This window comes from Temnothorax longispinosus, chromosome 9 (genome assembly GCF_030848805.1).
Source record: "Temnothorax longispinosus isolate EJ_2023e chromosome 9, Tlon_JGU_v1, whole genome shotgun sequence".
In the NCBI taxonomy this organism is placed as follows: Eukaryota; Metazoa; Arthropoda; class Insecta; order Hymenoptera; family Formicidae; genus Temnothorax; species Temnothorax longispinosus.
The window spans coordinates 20,462,245-20,479,743 of NC_092366.1; the positions used below are offsets into that span (position 1 = coordinate 20,462,245).

The 17,499-nt window shown below is 38.6% G+C and overlaps 1 protein-coding gene across 10 annotated transcripts in view; it reads right to left on the minus strand.

Annotated features, from left to right (window-relative positions):
- The window catches only part of LOC139819386 (RNA binding protein fox-1 homolog 2), a 255,553-nt gene that overhangs the window by 40,897 nt on the left and 197,157 nt on the right, over positions 1-17,499 (minus strand). For all 10 annotated transcript variants that reach the window (XM_071788685.1, XM_071788687.1, XM_071788680.1 and 7 more), the window contains 2 exons: positions 13,394-13,448; positions 3,994-4,014 (listed from right to left, as the gene is read on the minus strand). In XM_071788685.1, coding sequence (XP_071644786.1) covers positions 3,994-4,014; positions 13,394-13,448 — 76 coding nt within the window. The remainder of the gene's footprint in view (positions 1-3,993; positions 4,015-13,393; positions 13,449-17,499) is intronic.

The window sequence follows — 17,499 nt, forward strand, 5'->3', positions numbered from 1 at the left end:
GAGAGAATTAGAGAAGAAGGCAGATATAGTCATAATGGACTAAATTCGTTTGCTTCGTTTGCCACCTTTTCGGTACTTCTTTAAAAGAATCCATTAATTTTGAAATGAGACTATTTGGCAAGCTCAAGTTAATTATTCTTCTCATATGATGTTATCACCTTATATAATTCTATGCAAAAAAATGGTGCTAAAATTTCAAGGTAATCCTTTAAAAGTTTAAATGACTCGTATCTGCAAATTTCCTGTTCTTCTTCGATGAATGATACATACATGCATGAACGTGCAATCGTGAGAATCGGTTTTCGATTGACCCGTTTCGATGTACAGAAAGTAAAAATTCCTCTTTATTGACTGAGATGTGACAAATCGGTCCGCTTGTACGTCACAGATTTCTTTCGACAAGAACAAGCTCCTGTATCGATTAACGATTTGCTTCGTTACTGCTCGTTTTGCTCCAAGTTTCGATAATACAGCTTGTCTTCTCACGACATTAATAAATTCTATTTTGCATAATTAAAGTAATTTTAACTACATAAAAGATAACAAAATATTTTTAAACCGTGTCGTTATGTAAAATAAAGATGAAAGCACACGCGTGCCTCATATTTTATTTATACCCATGCATCAGAATTTTTTGAAAATCAATATTTTAATTTTTAACTAAATTTTCAATTTTCTGCAAAAGCGAACCTTTATCAAATTTTGGAACAAAACTGAACATTATCGATACTGATCGATATAGAAATATTCATGTTTATTTCACATATAAAATTTGTGCTGGTCTTGTAGAAAATAATGATTTCCTCTTTACATTTGTCACGTTTTCGTTCTCGTTTTATATGTTCCCGTTTAACTTATTCATTTTCATTGTCACTTTCCTCGTCCGATTTTGTGGATTCTAATCTTCTGTGTCTACAAATACCTCCATGCTCACTTTTCGTAGAACACTTAATCGTCCACACACAAACACTTATTTGACGATTAACTATGTAGTCTAATCGCTATGCAACTAACGCTGTGTATCTTAATCTATTAAAAAGTATCTGAGTAAGCCTACTTTCTACGTTTGAAAAGTGGGGTATTATGGCACACGATTGATCGATGGATCAGTAAAAGGCGGGATAAATCACGATCGCGTCGTTTATATACGGGTTATTTTTATAACGAATTACCCCAGTTTACTCGTCTGGCAAGTAATCGATGTCACGATCTTTGGAATGTCGGTTTAACCCTGCAATAGAGTACAGTCATGCGGTTGCGTAATACTGTTCTACGTTCCCGTGGATCCTGCAAGTGCGTTTCAACGCTAAGCTCGGCAGCGAGCGATCCCTCGCCAAGTGTAAAATCACATTATATAAAAATAGACAGTGGAATGAACGCGACTGGTGCGGGTGAGTTAGAACCCACTTGCAGAACCACGTGATTCTACGTTATTTTATCTAATCGGCACTTATAAAAATGCAGTCGTATCTCTTCTGTCCTATGTGAAAACGTATATAATCTACGTACACTAATTACACGAAATATCTAAAATAAAAATCACTTAATCACAATCAATACCCTGTTTTTTTTTTTTGGTACGGTAACCTATACTTATGTTCTACAAGCATTACTCTTTATTACTTTGATAATCGACGACAAAATCGTCGAATTTCGCGAAGATAATAAACGAACGAGGTAAATGATGTAAAAAAAATTAAAATTTTCCAGTCTCAATCGTAAATTCGTAGATATACGTATTAAAAAAATTATTTATCCTTAAAACTCTATTACCCTGTATTCATTTCGTTAAATCTAATATATAAGTTATTCCGAAATTATCGAGTAATTTACCTGCCACTTGACTTTACGAAACGCGTTTGCATATACATTTGTACCAAACTATGAGCAAAATATAGCAAATCCGTCGTATTAATATATTCGATTTAAAAAAAGCGAAAAAAAAAGTTTCGCGATATGTTACCGTCTGCTATTTTGGCAGACTGAAACAGTCGTACATTCAGATAATGGAAATACCATTCGAGTCGGTAAATATATAATCAAAGGTAGAAACGCGCCGATGTTAAATCCCATTTTACAAAAGCGATATATCCATATATTTCAATAGATTTTCCCTGTATAGAAAATTCTTTTCCGTTTGTAAAAAAAAATCAGTAAAATAAAAATACCTTGAATAAATAAAATCGTATTTTCAATTTCCATCTTTTGTGCGATAAAATTTGGCGTGTGAGAGATATAATAACGCGATGGTAAAAGCATCAGAAGTCCGCGAATTCGCGATCACGTTCTCACTGCGAGAAGTGCCAGAATTATGATGCGGAAACAACGCGACGCCTCGTTCCAGATTCTTGCCCGGAATCACGACTGCCGATTCTTAAATCAATCGCCTCGCTAATCTGAAGTTCATGCGCACGTGGCATTCTATATGAGATCGAAAATCGTAGTTCGCGAACGTTTTCGTGACGATTAACTGCTTCCGAGCTCTGAACGCCATTTTATGCGGAGAGCAATGCGCATCGTAAAACAGTGCGAGAAAAATGCGATTCGATATGAACTATTAATAACACAGCGCTTTCTAATAATCCGCGACATTACAATAAATAATCGTAACGGAATATTAGATAGCATTTTTGCCTTAATATTCGTTAATCGTAAATTGTTCTTACGTAATGTAGCACCTCATCATCGTGTTATTTTTATCTCGACTCTCTCTTTCTCCTTTTTTTCTGTTTTATACAACGCATTTTCCTCCGCACGAGCGCAAAAGCTGTTATTTCTTGTAGCTTTCTCACCGCGTAGAAGTAGAACGGGCGATGATAAGATAGGAGGACTTCGCTTCGGCTCGACAGGGAAACAACAAAAGAAAAATTGGTTGTGTGAGAGAAACTTAGGAGGGGCTGAGCATGGTATATCTCTCCTGCTGGACGATAGAGAAAAGGCAAGTACAATAAAAAAAAGATATATATATGTATATATAGCAGGAGAGACAGTCTTTAATCCCGAACTGGCTGAACGACGAGCAATTAGTTGTAGGTAAATAAATATTCTGGACCACCCACCTTGCTTCTGCTGGGATCATCGAGAACCCTATAAAGAAAGAGACGCGAGAGATCCCGTTTTCGCGCGCTCAGCAGCGAGAATTCTGCCGAGCGCCCATTTGGGGCCAGCGTTAGACCTGTGTCACACAAGATCCATCACGATCACCGGAAACGATACACGAGAGCATCACGCGTTGTTACGTGTCGCTCTCACGAGGAGACGCGGCTCGAATGAACGGAGACGACGGGAAATTGTACGAGATTTTCTGAGCCCGTATTTTTGGGAAAAAAAAAAACTATCGCCACACGAAAGCCTCCTTATGTGATGTAATTGACTGTCATCAACAATTGATTAGCATTGTTTATAAATGTCTATTGTTACTTGTCTGAGGCTTAATTAAATAAATTCAGATTCACTGAAAGAATAATTTAATTGTATTGTATATAATCTGCGAAGAAATGACCGATTAGGATTAGATTCGCAGATCTGATTATTATATGATCAATAATATCCTCACGCGAAGAATCATTCCGTCGACTCTATTCATTCGAACGGCGCGTCTCTACTAAAATCGCGATATAGGAACTATTCCTCCGATCGGAATGTATCGACGTGAACGAAAAAAAAGAAAGAAAAAAACCAAGGGACCTTCGTCCCTTCTCTGTGTGGCTATATACGTGACTATTCGTTTTTTGGCTTGGTCGTGGTGTGTGGCGGCTGTTGGAAAGACTTTTAAATAAATACGTTATCTCGAGAATGTTTCTCTCGCGCGATACTGAAGTGATACTGATGTTCCGCGCGCTCGCAACAAGACGAGGAGCGCGGGAGCCCGTCATTGTCATCATTGTCGTTGCCTGACTGGTCGTTGCCTTCAGGAGAAGCCGTGACAGTTCTCACGGATCTCGAAGTAGAGATTCAGCAGTGCCGGCTCCGGCACGTCATGGAAGCACCTACCCTCGGGCCACTGTACGCACACTGTAACAGATAAAAAAACAGACGGATCTTTACATCTGGTATTCCTCCAATAACAACTAAAAAAAAAAAGCAATCACGCGGAGAATTTTACCCCGCGGTTAATACAGCGTTTTGTAATTCATTACGCGAGAACCTTTACTGATAAAGCCACCGCATTTGTCGCACGACCGGCGAAGATAATTAATGGAGTATTTAGCGGTGTTCGCAATTACCTGACGTAACACGGTAACGGAACGTATATAGGGCAGATGGTTATTTGAATTAAGCCGAAAATACCCTGTCACCGTTAATAGTTTGCCAGTTTAAGAACGTGGTTTATATCGATGCGCAATATATTTCACCGTAAAGAAAAATAATACAATCGATATAGTATAATTTCGCGCGCGACCTCGTTAGGATCTAAATTATTATGTAACTATCTCGTTTACTTAAACAAGAACTGTTATTACATTCTGAATTATTGTGTGACTATCTCATTTCCTTTAAAAACAGAATTGTGTGAACTTAATGATACAGCGTGTAAAGTTTGTAAAAGAAATTTGCTCAATTAATATCAATTTGAATTAATATCAAATTACGCAAGGTAATTTTGTGCGAACAACTATCCCCTATAGTAGCTGTGATTAAAACGCTCGTTCTTATTCTCCACAAAGCTACACTAATAATCGCTGGGCGTGGTTGATTGATTGCCACTAGGTTTTTAGGGTTGCGCCACAAGCTCATTCTTCCCACGAGCGTAAATTCCTTGTGAAATTCTTTCCCCGGGGAGAAGATTTCTCCGTGGTAAATTACCCGTATGGTTAAAATGAGAAAAAGAGCGATATCCACATTAATGTCAAAAAAGAGGTGGAAGGAAGTTTAAATAAATTCTGAGACAGAGTAAAATCGATCAATCTTAAATTTTGCTGTTTCATTAACAAAAACACACACAGTAACATTTGTTAATGTAACAGATTAATAAATATTCTGTTACATTAACAATTGTATTTGAGCAACTATATTCGTATAGAAATAACGTATCTCTTTTTACGCGAAATATTGATTTCGTCACGACAGCATAAATTTACTATTGTATTACGGAACGATACATTTTTAAAACCAAGTCTTCGTGATAAACGATGAATACTTAATACGGATAGAAAATGGATTTTATATCTCCGAAGAGGTAACCAGTCTCTTTTTGCGTAATTGGCCGCGGGAATTATGTAACAAGAAGATTGGTTCTATCGAGAATGGCCGCGAACTATCGACGGCGCACTCCTCGTCTTATAAAACTCGAGATTGCAATTTTCTTTCTCGAGACGCGGTGCGGGTGCGCTGCACGCTTCGATTTTGTTCCCGGGAGATGAATAAGGCGGGGACGAGTGAAGTTTGATGCCGAGCGCGTGATTTATGGGGCACTTTTTTTCCAAGATTATGCGCATAAAGATGCTTTAAAATCAAATCAGTTTTTACGGAACACGGAAAAATATGCGCCTGCACGAATCGCAAAATTTCCACTTTCATAATGTCCTATAATAACGCTCGTTGATGAGAGGCGAGATCACGCGAGAATTTACGAGTTTTACCGGCGTGTTCGTTCGTGTTCTACGCGCATCAATTATAAGGTATTTTGATTGAAATCCATTTGCAATTAATTGGTAACTTAATGCCTTCGTACAATAAATTGCGAAGCGGCTCGGTATCTCAGTACACGGTGTATCAGAGAAATCAATAACTATTCATTATTGTATCTGATGAACAAACAAATAAAACAATGTATTTCCGACTCAATGCAGAGTGTGCCAAGTGTGAGAGGTGTTTGAGTTGGCTAATATAATAATAGCGCATAAAACATCTCGCGCAATCATAGCTTTAATTTCGTCCTTCTCTAATTTTTACACACGAGCTTTCAGAACATTGCATTACCACGATCGGTCCAGCGATCGGTCGCAGCAGCGCATTAATGACATGTGATCTATGTGCGCGTAATGGGGCGCGATTTCGCATACGCCCAGCGTCCATGGCTCTGACGGACGTGAATACCAGCGGCGGGATTGATCGCGCGATTGCGTGCCACGCGGCTGTATCTCTGGCAAAGCAGTAATGAAACGGAAGGTGGCGAATTACTCGCCCTTCGCCCTTGCCCCTCTCCCGCCCCGACTACGATTCCCAACGGGGTAGGTCGGCCCGGTATCGCGTCGGGGATGACCCGTAAACGGGATCCCGGATGCGGTCACTCGGGTGTCCTAGCGCGAGCGTGCATATCTCGCGTCGGGATTTAACCCCGATTTTTGTTTCAGTTTCGACGAAGCACGCGCCGATGTAACGCGATAAAAGCGGAAACGAGCAATCGGGATGGCGGATCCCTGATAACGACTCGCCTTCGGAGGCACAATAACGAGGCGGGCACGTAAAACGCTTAATTGCCGAGGTTGATGCGCACCTAAAATCGTGAAATCCAAATTTGCGTGAATTTCAACGATTGAATTTTATTTCATAAAATAAAAGCCATTTGCGTAATGGTAAATTTCGTAACTTAACTATATTTCACGTAGGCGTTTAGATTATAATCGTGGGAGTTGTAAATATAAAACTTGCACTTTTATTTTTAATAAAAAACGCGCTGTCCTTGATTAAAATTTTGCAAAATATTTTATATTTTATGCTATTAAATCTAACTTGCATACTACACTCTTTGAAATAAAAATTTGTTTAATCATGATAAAATATTTTAACATATTTACGGAGCGAACTTCTGTTAAAATAATTCTAATTACGCTCATATGTATTACATTAGACTTAGAAAATACAATGTTTAATTTTATAAGAACATAACCTGTGAGAAATTAATTGAAATTGAAATGCAAAGTTTCTGAGAAAATATTGTTGCGCAAGCGACATAATATATTCCAACCAAATGAAAAAAGAAATAGATAAAACATTGTTCTTTTAAATTCAAACATAAATCTTATTATGTGTTATTTTGCCGCCGGAAATTATTTCTTCTTTGATTTCGCATATAAATGGTGCGGCAGAGTTCATCATTGTACGAGAAAATACAGAGAAGATAAGTATAATAAAAATGAAAATGTAGCACGAGAGGTAAAAGCTAAAAATAGAGATAAACACATATTAAATATCTCTTGCATAATAATTTCAATACTGTGAAATGGCTTCATCGAAGTCTCACATAAATACAATTTAATTGCAGCAAATGGTGAAAGAAATTGGACTGTATAGAATAATAAAAGAAAAATGTCAAAAAAATTCTTTCTCTCTCGGCTATGCTAATTTTAGGAATTATTCAGTGTATATATATTTAGATAGTGTTTACGCAAAGAATTCAACAATGCAGAAAATAGGTAGCTTCGTCTTGCAACAGGCACGTTCGTTTACTCACGCTCGTATGCTTACCGCACCGTTGGGTGCCTGCTCATTTATATGTACGTAGCTACTTGGAGCAAAGGTGTAATTGCATTTTGCGGAATGGCTGTTGCGAAGAAATCTACAACTTCGCCCTATCTCCGTACCGGTTTTCGGCGACATTCGCACACATGTACGCATATAATGCGATTTCCCTTGATATTTCGGTATATCGGGTCAGAGCGCATCTTTAGACATGACGCGAGACCCGTGAAAATAGACGCGTACCGTCGCTCTTCCGTCATACTCCTCTACAAGGCCCGATTTCTTCGTAACCCGCCCGGATTTATTTATCGAGCACGGTCGCGGCGGACAATAGTGCACGCTTTGCATAAAACTTATAGGATCTCGCGAAACCGGCGTATCGAAAATATATCATGCAAATATTACGCAAACACGTTATGCGGTGGCGCGTGAAATTCCGCCCCCGTCCACAACCGCCCGGTTCCCCTTTTGTACGCTTTTCGTCCGTTCCGCGAATTTCTCGCGCGAAAATGCTGGCGCGCATATAAAACACGTTGTAATTCCATTAAACCCCGCTTCCGGTATTAACCGCCGGTACGGCCATGGCGGCCTGGCTCCGCGATGGGAATAAAAATAAAATTTTTTTAATAAAATGAAGCTTCCCGCCGACCACCGACCGAACTTTTTCGTTCCACTTCTCGCGCTTATTTCTTGCCGATGAATTGGCGAATTGCGCCGAGCATCGGGAAAACGAGAACGCAAGGAAGCGAACGGAAAAGTTTTGGAAAAAAGTGCGCGACCCTGCAGTCGCGAAATAATTGCGAGTGATTCTTTTTTTTCCCTTTCTTTTCGACGGAAATGTTCTTCGTTTTAACGATACCGCCGCTTTGTAAGTACCGTCACAGCTGTAAATCAGATTGTAAAAAGTGTGCGATGTTAGGTTATAATAATCCAATTATTAAACGAGAAAAAAGAGAGAACGAGAATCTTCTATCTTTAAAGAATGAAAATTTTTTCAGCACCAAATATCTTATATTTCTTATTGGAAGAAAGTAGAACAATATGATAAAGAGGAAAAAAATATTACAAAAATTGTATCGCGAACGCTAAGGTGTTGACATAATAATAGAAACAATGCGGAAAAGGAAAGAAAAAAAAGAGAGACACGCAATTTCGAAGAAGACGATTTTAGAAGGAAAAGGTTCGCGGGGAAACAAAGTAAAAGCTAACCGAAGGTAAAGTTTCTTACCGCGGAAGTGAGATACAATATTACGTGCGATATCTTGATGCGTTGCACATTCGTTGCAGCGTGCTTTTTCTCGCCGCGGAAAGGAGTAAGCGAAGGCGAAGGGCAGAGCGCGGTACGTTCAGAAGAAAAAAAGAGAAGCGTGTAACGCGATTTAAGAGAAACGAGAGAAAGAACGAAGGGTGAGCGCCACGCGAGCGCGAGCAAATGTATGCATGCCACGCGGCGGGGCGTTATTTACGCGACAATTAATGAGCAGCGAGACTTTGCGTAAATTATGGACATCACGTACCGTGAGTACCGGGTGTTCTCACGAAAGCGGCGAGCGGAAGCGCCGTGAAACGCGAGCTGCTGCCAAACGGCGACGGGGAGAAGATAAAGCACAGCAGGGTAAAAATGTCGTGATCCTAAATATTCGCGACGTTTCGTATCATCGAAAAAGTTTCGCCGCTGCCGTTACGATTACGCTACTGCAAATAAAAATGTTAACTCGTTGCTTGGCGCGGTAAAATGCGTTAAAATAGTAAAACCCGGAACACACCGGATGTAATCATAACGTAGTGCACATCCAGAGAAACGAGCGTTTTACATTTAAAATTAATTTTTAAACAAAACGCATTTTTTTATTAAAAATTTCAATTGTCATAAAATTAAATCTTTGCTGCGTTTAATGTAGTTCCAGAGACGAATTATTTCAGGCGGACATTAAACTTGTCGAACACCGGTAAATTTGGTACCGAGTTAAGAGGATTGAGAGGACCGTGGCATCGTTGCTGAAGAAAAAGTGGGACGAACGGGGGCAAGTATGCAATTTTTATGACTCAGCTTCTGTAAATCCTGTCGATCCGGGATATATATAAGGGTGGAAAAACATGTACCAGGGGTGGAAAAGCTAGTCGGCGGGGTCGCGCGGCGAAACTTGTTCGGGCTCCTTTCAACGTTATTTACACACGTGGCGTATTACGCGGTGAGGGGTGAGGTATGGGAACAAGAAAGAGCCCACATGGCCGGAGGTGAAATAAATTTGCGGTTTTGCACTTGCGAAAACAACGTGCTCGGTACATCGCACAGGTTTAATAACTAGAAACAGCTAACCAAAGATATACAGTACTGGTTAAAATTGCCGCTTCACGTCTCAGAACGATATAGAAATAATCTTGAGATGACGCGGCTATTCACGTTACACTATCAGGATAGAGAAACTTGGATCGGTTCTAAAAGTTACTAATTGCTAAAATATTCACAAATTTCTTTTTACGTCAGCAGGGCAGAAATAACTTATTTTTGAAGGCATGTGGTGCCCGAGCGAAAATTATAATGACTATATAATAAAGCGGATTACGGGAGCTATATTTGTCACCCAATAAATTTCTCTATAATTAGAGACGTGTTCTACTTTTACAATGGGGTCGATTCGAGACTGCACGCGTACAATTATGTAATTGTAGACCGTAACATATGTCAACCATTTTTAAATGGTTACCACAAACGCGGAAAATTAATGCAATATATTACATAAATTATACCGCGTGTAAACTAAATAGATCGAATTAAATGTGTTTACATATATCGAGTTACACCGGGGATCGTGCCATACTAATTCCTGTTTCTCTTAAACAAAAACGAGAATAGCATAATGAGAAATCTAATCGCACACACTCTATTCATCTACATCAACTCTAAGATCTGCATAATTATTTTCTTTTTAATATTATCAACATCTGAAAGTGCGCGGTAAAAGTTCATGGAATAAAATTTAAATGTCGCATTTATCATTTATCTCACGTCTCGAACTTTCTACTCGTAGAAGTGCGAGGAATAAGAAAGATTCGTGCAGAGCTCTTTAGAGCGATTAACATTTCTCATCACGCTTAGTGACTTCTCTATTCTTCTTGAATTTAATCACGATGCCTCGCAGCTAAAAAATTCAACAAAGTTACCTTATTACATTTTCACCGATTAAAAGTTAGATGCAAACATTTGAAAAATGTCAAGGCACCGCATTTGTGACAACGCTGCGACGCCGCGGCTATATACTGTTGCGATATTGTCAAACGCGAGAGATCTGTCACGAGGCGCGGGGTGTCTCGGCCATTCCACTCCATCGAGAATCGACAGTTGTCGAATCGGTTATTAGAGGCGTCGCAACCACGCGCGCACCTGTACGCGCCAAATGGCCCGAATTGATCTTAACGTCTCTCCGAGCGCGCCCCGAGGGCGCGAGCCTTAGCATTCCGATAATTGCATGTCGCGTGCGTGGGCACAGGATTAAACCTTGCACACACAAGCCGTCACTCGATAGGACGTTGCCACGACGTGGGCGAGAATCAATTCAGTCGCTGGACACGAAGTCCTGTTGATTTGATCGCAATTAAGCCAGGCGAACGCATTGCAACTGCGATATCAAACGCGCAGCGGCCTTATATGTTACATTGAAACTGATAAACTGCAATATGACATGGCACGAATGTTTTGCCGTAATTTTTATTTTAAACAAATTCCTAATCGAATTATTTAAAGAGATTAATTATAAGAAATAACGACGATCTTGATGACGTTGAGATGTCTATTTAAGAAATTTAAGCAAGAAGAATCTAACGATAAATTAAAAGAGAATGTCTGTTGAAGCTAATTGCACACAACTTACATTTTAGAAATTAAAAAAAAAATTAAAAAACGCATGAGAAAAATAAAGTTACAAAGTAGTTAATTCGTTGTTTGAGAACTGTTCTGTTCGCGTTTGATTCGAAATCATGTTATAGATGCGGTTATAATTGGAGGTGCCGATCGACGCCGACGTCATTCGGCGTCCTTTGTGGACTCGAGAACCCGCTGACCAGAATTATATTCACGTTAGGAAACACTTGGCAACGCGCGTCCAATCGTTATTACTAGTGCCAATTATTTATAACATCGAAGTCGTGCCGCTTCGACCCGCGATGTAGAGGTCAACGTAAATCTCGGTTAATCTTCTTAAAGATTCATACGTAATACATAGAAGAGTTGTGAAGAAGATAATAAAGATCAGTCGTCTAACAAAAAGTTGTAAATACTTATTATCAATGTCATTTATTATTAAAGTTTTACTGTCGTTTTTTACGATGTATTATTTTCTCATTTCTTGGTATTATCTCCTTTGTGTTAAAATATTCCTTAATTCATAACGTTATATATAAACTTTTTAATCAGTCATAAACAGATGTCTAGAGTTCTGTTTTAACTTTATTGTACAATGCTTTAGCGCATTCGGTACTTGACAATTAATTACTTTTGTTAACTAATCACTTTGTGAAACCCATGTAATTTTACAAATATCCCATAAGTATAGTTTTAGAGAATTTTGCAAAGCTTTTAGGTATTAACTGTGACCTAGAGATATCTGGCAGACTGAAGGACTTCATAGTGTAATCAGCGGAGAGCCTATTTGAGCAGTAACCGGTTACGTAATACCACATATTTGCAACGTGTTCTCTTCGCAGCTGGTGGTCCGTCAGATAATCCGGATTAAGCCGCAATTTAAATCGGGCCGTACGACCGGACCGAGGTTAGATTTAGTTTAAAATCCAGTTCTCTGGCATTACGCGTGTCGCGCTCATAATGGACGTGAGCACAGTACAAAATATGTCTAATTTAACGAAATTATTTTGCACGACATGTTTATTAAAGAGTCAGCCCGAATTCTATAAATTTCTTTTACAAACGTGAATAATTAATTATTTAAATTCCATTATTGATTCGGAGCGAAGAGTAAGTTGTTTTCTACAATGTTTTGTTCGATAAATAAAACATTGTAGAAAGCAGCTTACTCTTTTTACGCTCAAGATTTTCTATGCAAATGTGTACATACATTTTTCCGATACTGAATTTGAATTTTAGATTCACATAGCTAAACCAAATATTCTTGAAACGAAAAATATATATAGAACATATGTGTAAGTGTATATGTGTAACCATGTAGAATATTTTTGTTCGCCTACATTGAGCAAATTTCCCATTGCGATGCACGGAAGAGAAGTGTAAAAGAAAATCGCAGAATTTAAAACGCCCTGCGAAGCTTTCCTTCGTCTTATTCCGTAATAAGGGAAGACTTTTGCATCTTTACATCGACGAAGTCGGCGAATGTATTATAGAAAATGTATATTTCTCGCGCAATATTCTTCGGGAAAATACGCTCGACGTTTGTACAGCATAGATCGTGTATGATAGAAATGATATACGAGCTATATTTTTTTATTATTTCATACGATAGACCGCCGGCCCCCGTGTGCGAGCAATACGCGCGATCGGCTATTTCACGATTCGCTTTCAAAAGCACGGTCGTATTTTTCTAACGAGAGCTTCAGCTACGTTCCGTAAAACTTCAATTTCACGCATCAAATACCCGCAAGCATAATTCACATCAATACTATATAATCTGAATATAATCTCACGTTAAGATAGCTTTCATTTTATTCAAGCGATGCAGAATTTTTCGGTTATTAAACTTAACTGCAAGAAAAGTGATTTTAAGTTCTAATCAAATTATATCTACTCAGATTTACGACTCTTCTTCGCAAAATATTTCTACTCCCAATATTTTTACCAATATATAACTCGGTAATATGACGCAGGATGCCCTATATACGATGTTTAAGCTTAAGGTTCTCTAATGGAACCTTGTCATAGCTTGGGGCATTTAAGTTATATCAAGCGACTCGGAAGAAAGCTCCGAGGAGCAAAAGTTACGGGAAGATAAAAGTAATAAGAAAGTTTCGGCCCACTTACCGTTCGGCACCGTCGGCGGTTTTTTCGTCTGTACCCTCGCTGTTGCGTTGTTCACCTGTCGAATTAAGAAGAAGCAGGTATTAGAATAACCGAATTTTTTCCAAACTATAAGAGATTTCCAACTAACATCGCCCATCTTCAGGATCCGCGCGTAGCCACTTTATATACCGAAAAATTATTAAAAATCCTTAAAAAAAGAATCTTTGGATGAGAGTCTCTATATACATGAAATACGAAAAAACTTTGGAAAATTGCCATCCATCAGCGACCAATTAAATTCAAAAAGTCCGAAACAATAACACGATTTGATTAAAGTTAATTATCGGCGGGAAAACTATGTGGAGGAGCTTCCATTGAAATACTCACGAACGTTGCAATAATTATCCCATTAATGGAACAAATCACGGTCGCGTAAAAGCGATGTTAAGTCATAGAAAATACGCCTGAGTTGAATAAAATGTGAGAAACTTTGGCAATTTCACGGGGCCGCGCGCGCGGATCCTGTAATCAAATATGCATTGTTCGATGCGGAATCGGATTTGCAGAGCGCAATTTGCAGCTCTGCGGCTCTGACTTTATTCATCGTGAAATTGTGATTTTGGTTCAAAATGCGATAATCATACATATTCCTGCATCGAACAAGCGAATTATGAGTAATGTTTAATAAAAGATTAAAAATTATGTAGGCGATTGCACGTTATTTTCCTCTGATTGCTTTTCTTTAACGCGACCCGTTTCAATTATATTCACGTATCAAATTCGACGAATGGTGATCATTGTTTCACGCTATATTGGTTACATAAATTGCGTATGTCGTATGTTGTATGTACGTACACAACGATAGGTGCTTAAAACGTGCAAACGCTACACAAATTTTCACTTGAATTGGGAAATTTTTTCTGCCATTCAATTTTGGCCTTTGATACGTAAATTTGCAATCAAGCATGTATCAAACAAATCAATTTATCAATTTAAAAAATAATTCAGGAATTGTGACTTTGACGAAACGTACATTAAAAAAAAAAAAAAAATTGTTATCAAATTCACGTATCAATTATAATATAACTATTTCAAAATACGTCCGAATTCAAGGAATATTATCTTAACATTAATAAACATATAGATAACAATATATAAAAATCTCTTTTCAAAGCAAAAGAGAATTTTCTCTTTTACAGTTTCTAACTTCCAAAATAAAGAAAAAATATTGTTCGATGTATATGATAAATTGAACGAGAAACTTGAAATAAATAGTTTCTCCGCACAAACGTATTCGAATGATAAATGTACATCAGATATATTTTACACGTTATATATATTTTTGGAATTGGATTGAAACCTATCACAACTTTATTTTCAGAGAACAGAAAGATACCATTTACTAAATTTGGCGTTGGCATTATTTCAGAAGTTAGAAACTGCAAAATTCTTCGCGGTCGACGAATTTAACGCTCTAGTGACGATCGACGATATATTATCCGACAATGCCTGGCATTATGTAACTTACGTTTATTTGTCGCTTTCTAATAAGCATTACAATGTTGCATACGATTGGCGTATCGATCCGTGAGCTAAATATCGACAATAAAACGATTTTAGTCGCACCGCGTACCGTAACTAATACAACGGCAGCGTACAATACACGCTTAAATAGCGTGCGAACAATTCTCGCGTTTAATCTCGTCGACTCGCAAAGAGAGCTTTACATGCGCGTCAATTGTTGAGAGAGGAAGAGAGAGAGAGAGCAGAGCGAAGGAGCACGACGACGTGGTTAAATAAAAGTCAAACATGTCGAAGGGCGCAACTAATTTGTTTTATTATGCGCTTTACGGATATCAGTTTCGCGGGACAGTTTAATGAAAGTAATAAAAAAAAGAAACCGATTGCTCTTTCGCATCTGTCGGGTTTCCTCCGCCCTCTCTCTCTTTCTCTCTCTTTACTTCCCAACGTAACCGAGAAAACAATGGCACAAGCCTTCCGTCGATTTCCGATTATTTCAATTTCGCTCAAGTACCTTCGCGTCTGGCAAAAAGAGACAAGTTTCCGGGTGGATCGCGACTTGTTTCTCGTTCTTTATCGAACGCTTCGCTTACCATGGGTTCTTCTGCTTTGCTTTTTGTATCCTCCACCTACCTATCTAACAACCAGCCGTCCGCCTTCTCGTTTTCCTGTCCCACTTTGCGCCCACTTCAGCGGGGATACTATCGAGACACAAAGGATCTGCGATATCATACCGTACGGTACGGCATCGCGACGTTTCTACGTTTGAAGCGTGGTACGAAAACGTATGTCGATCCAGCACAAATGTTTCCCGACAGCCGTGGCCAAATAACATTCGGTTGATCTTTGAATTTCTTAGCGATATACCTTATTTACTCGGACAATTTTCCATCGTAAGTAAAATAAAATTTTGCTATTTATGAAGATTTAATTATTATAACAAATAAGTATTTTAATAACGTCAAAATAAATAAGTTAGAGTATATATTTTTTAGAATACATATAAAAATAAAAGTTGTAATAATTACTTGTTCAGCATAATATGTGTAATAAAATTTATGAGATGTGTTAATATTATTCGTCAATCAAATTTTTGTGTCAATCTATCTGTTCTTTCTAAATGACCCCATCATAACTTCGCTTCTTGAAAGACCTTCCACGAAACGTAATTTTCCTGCGCGATCGTAATCGAGAGGTAACGGTGAATTAAAATTATCTATCGCGCCTCCTTCTCGAATTCGCGGTAGTCAAAACGCATCTTGAGCGTTCGTGTATTGACTCTCACGAGGATTGCGAGTTACGGAGTTTATTCAGGCCAATCACGCCCGGCCTGGCGCGGTGCATCGTCGAGCAATTTGCATTTTACGATCTTGTTTCCGGTAACGAAGGTTTGGTAGTTACCGTACATCTCGCGTCACAGGTAGAGCATGGCTAAACGAACATTATTGGGAAGTTGAGGCTGAACGGTAGAGTCGGATGAAGATACAAAAGTTTTCGCGCTACGTAACGCGGTGTCCTCATCATTCATTCAGAGTAGAAAATTCCAAAAATAATACGTGATAAAAATTGTAAAATATTTAAGTTATTGTTATAGTTACAGATTTTTTTTTAACCTATATCAATCCATAAAAATGTCCAAAAAATGCATCTGAATTTTCTATGTAAATTTTTTTTTAATTTAGTTTTTGCCAGCGTCTAGTTTACCACTGTGCACGATGCTGCAAAACGTAACGTTGCAAAAATCGCGTTCGACTACACTTTAACGAACAAACAAATAAGCGAAGCACGAACCGACGGAAATGTTCGAATCGCGTGAATCGATTCACGTCGATAATAAACAAGCGTGACGACGCGTAAGCCACCTTGTTTCTGTCAAACAATTGCGGCACGCTGGCGAATTTTTGTTTGCGCGTGTCGCGCGCTCGCGAATCAGTGTATTGCATTCAACAGAGTTCAGTCGATGGAAAGTACCGCGAATGATGTATAACCCGAGTCAACCGATTGTTTTGCAAATTATACCTGCTGATATTAATGATACCAAGCTGACACCAACGGGCAATTTAAATTTTGGGTGTTATCACTTGTATTCCTTTATGCGCACTTTGGCAAAACGCTATATAATATTGTTGATCCGAAACGGATTGTAACAATAATGCGAGACAATAAAATAAAATCGCGGTTAAATAATTTTTCTGATATTGCCTCGAAACGCAGATATAAATTGCGAGATTCGAATTATTGTTTAGCGATCATAAAATGGGCCAATATTTCTGTTGAGCTATTATTTTTAATAACGCGGTTAATTCTGGCGCATTAAGCTCGATTCAATTGAGGCCGAGAATAGACATATACGTATACACACGTATATAAGCGCATCGAATAAAATTCAGCGATCGAGATAAAAGTATAAAAGATCGATATCTCCATATATCACATTCTCGCCCTTGGTGGATCTTATCGGCGTACACCGAGGAAGGTTCTAAAGAGACAGTCACGGTCTTACGTGACTTTATTGATTCGGCAAGGAAAAAATTATGGATGCAGGCCACTGAATAACATGCAAACGACAGGATTGCAGCGAAAAAGTGCATCGACGGCCTTGTTAT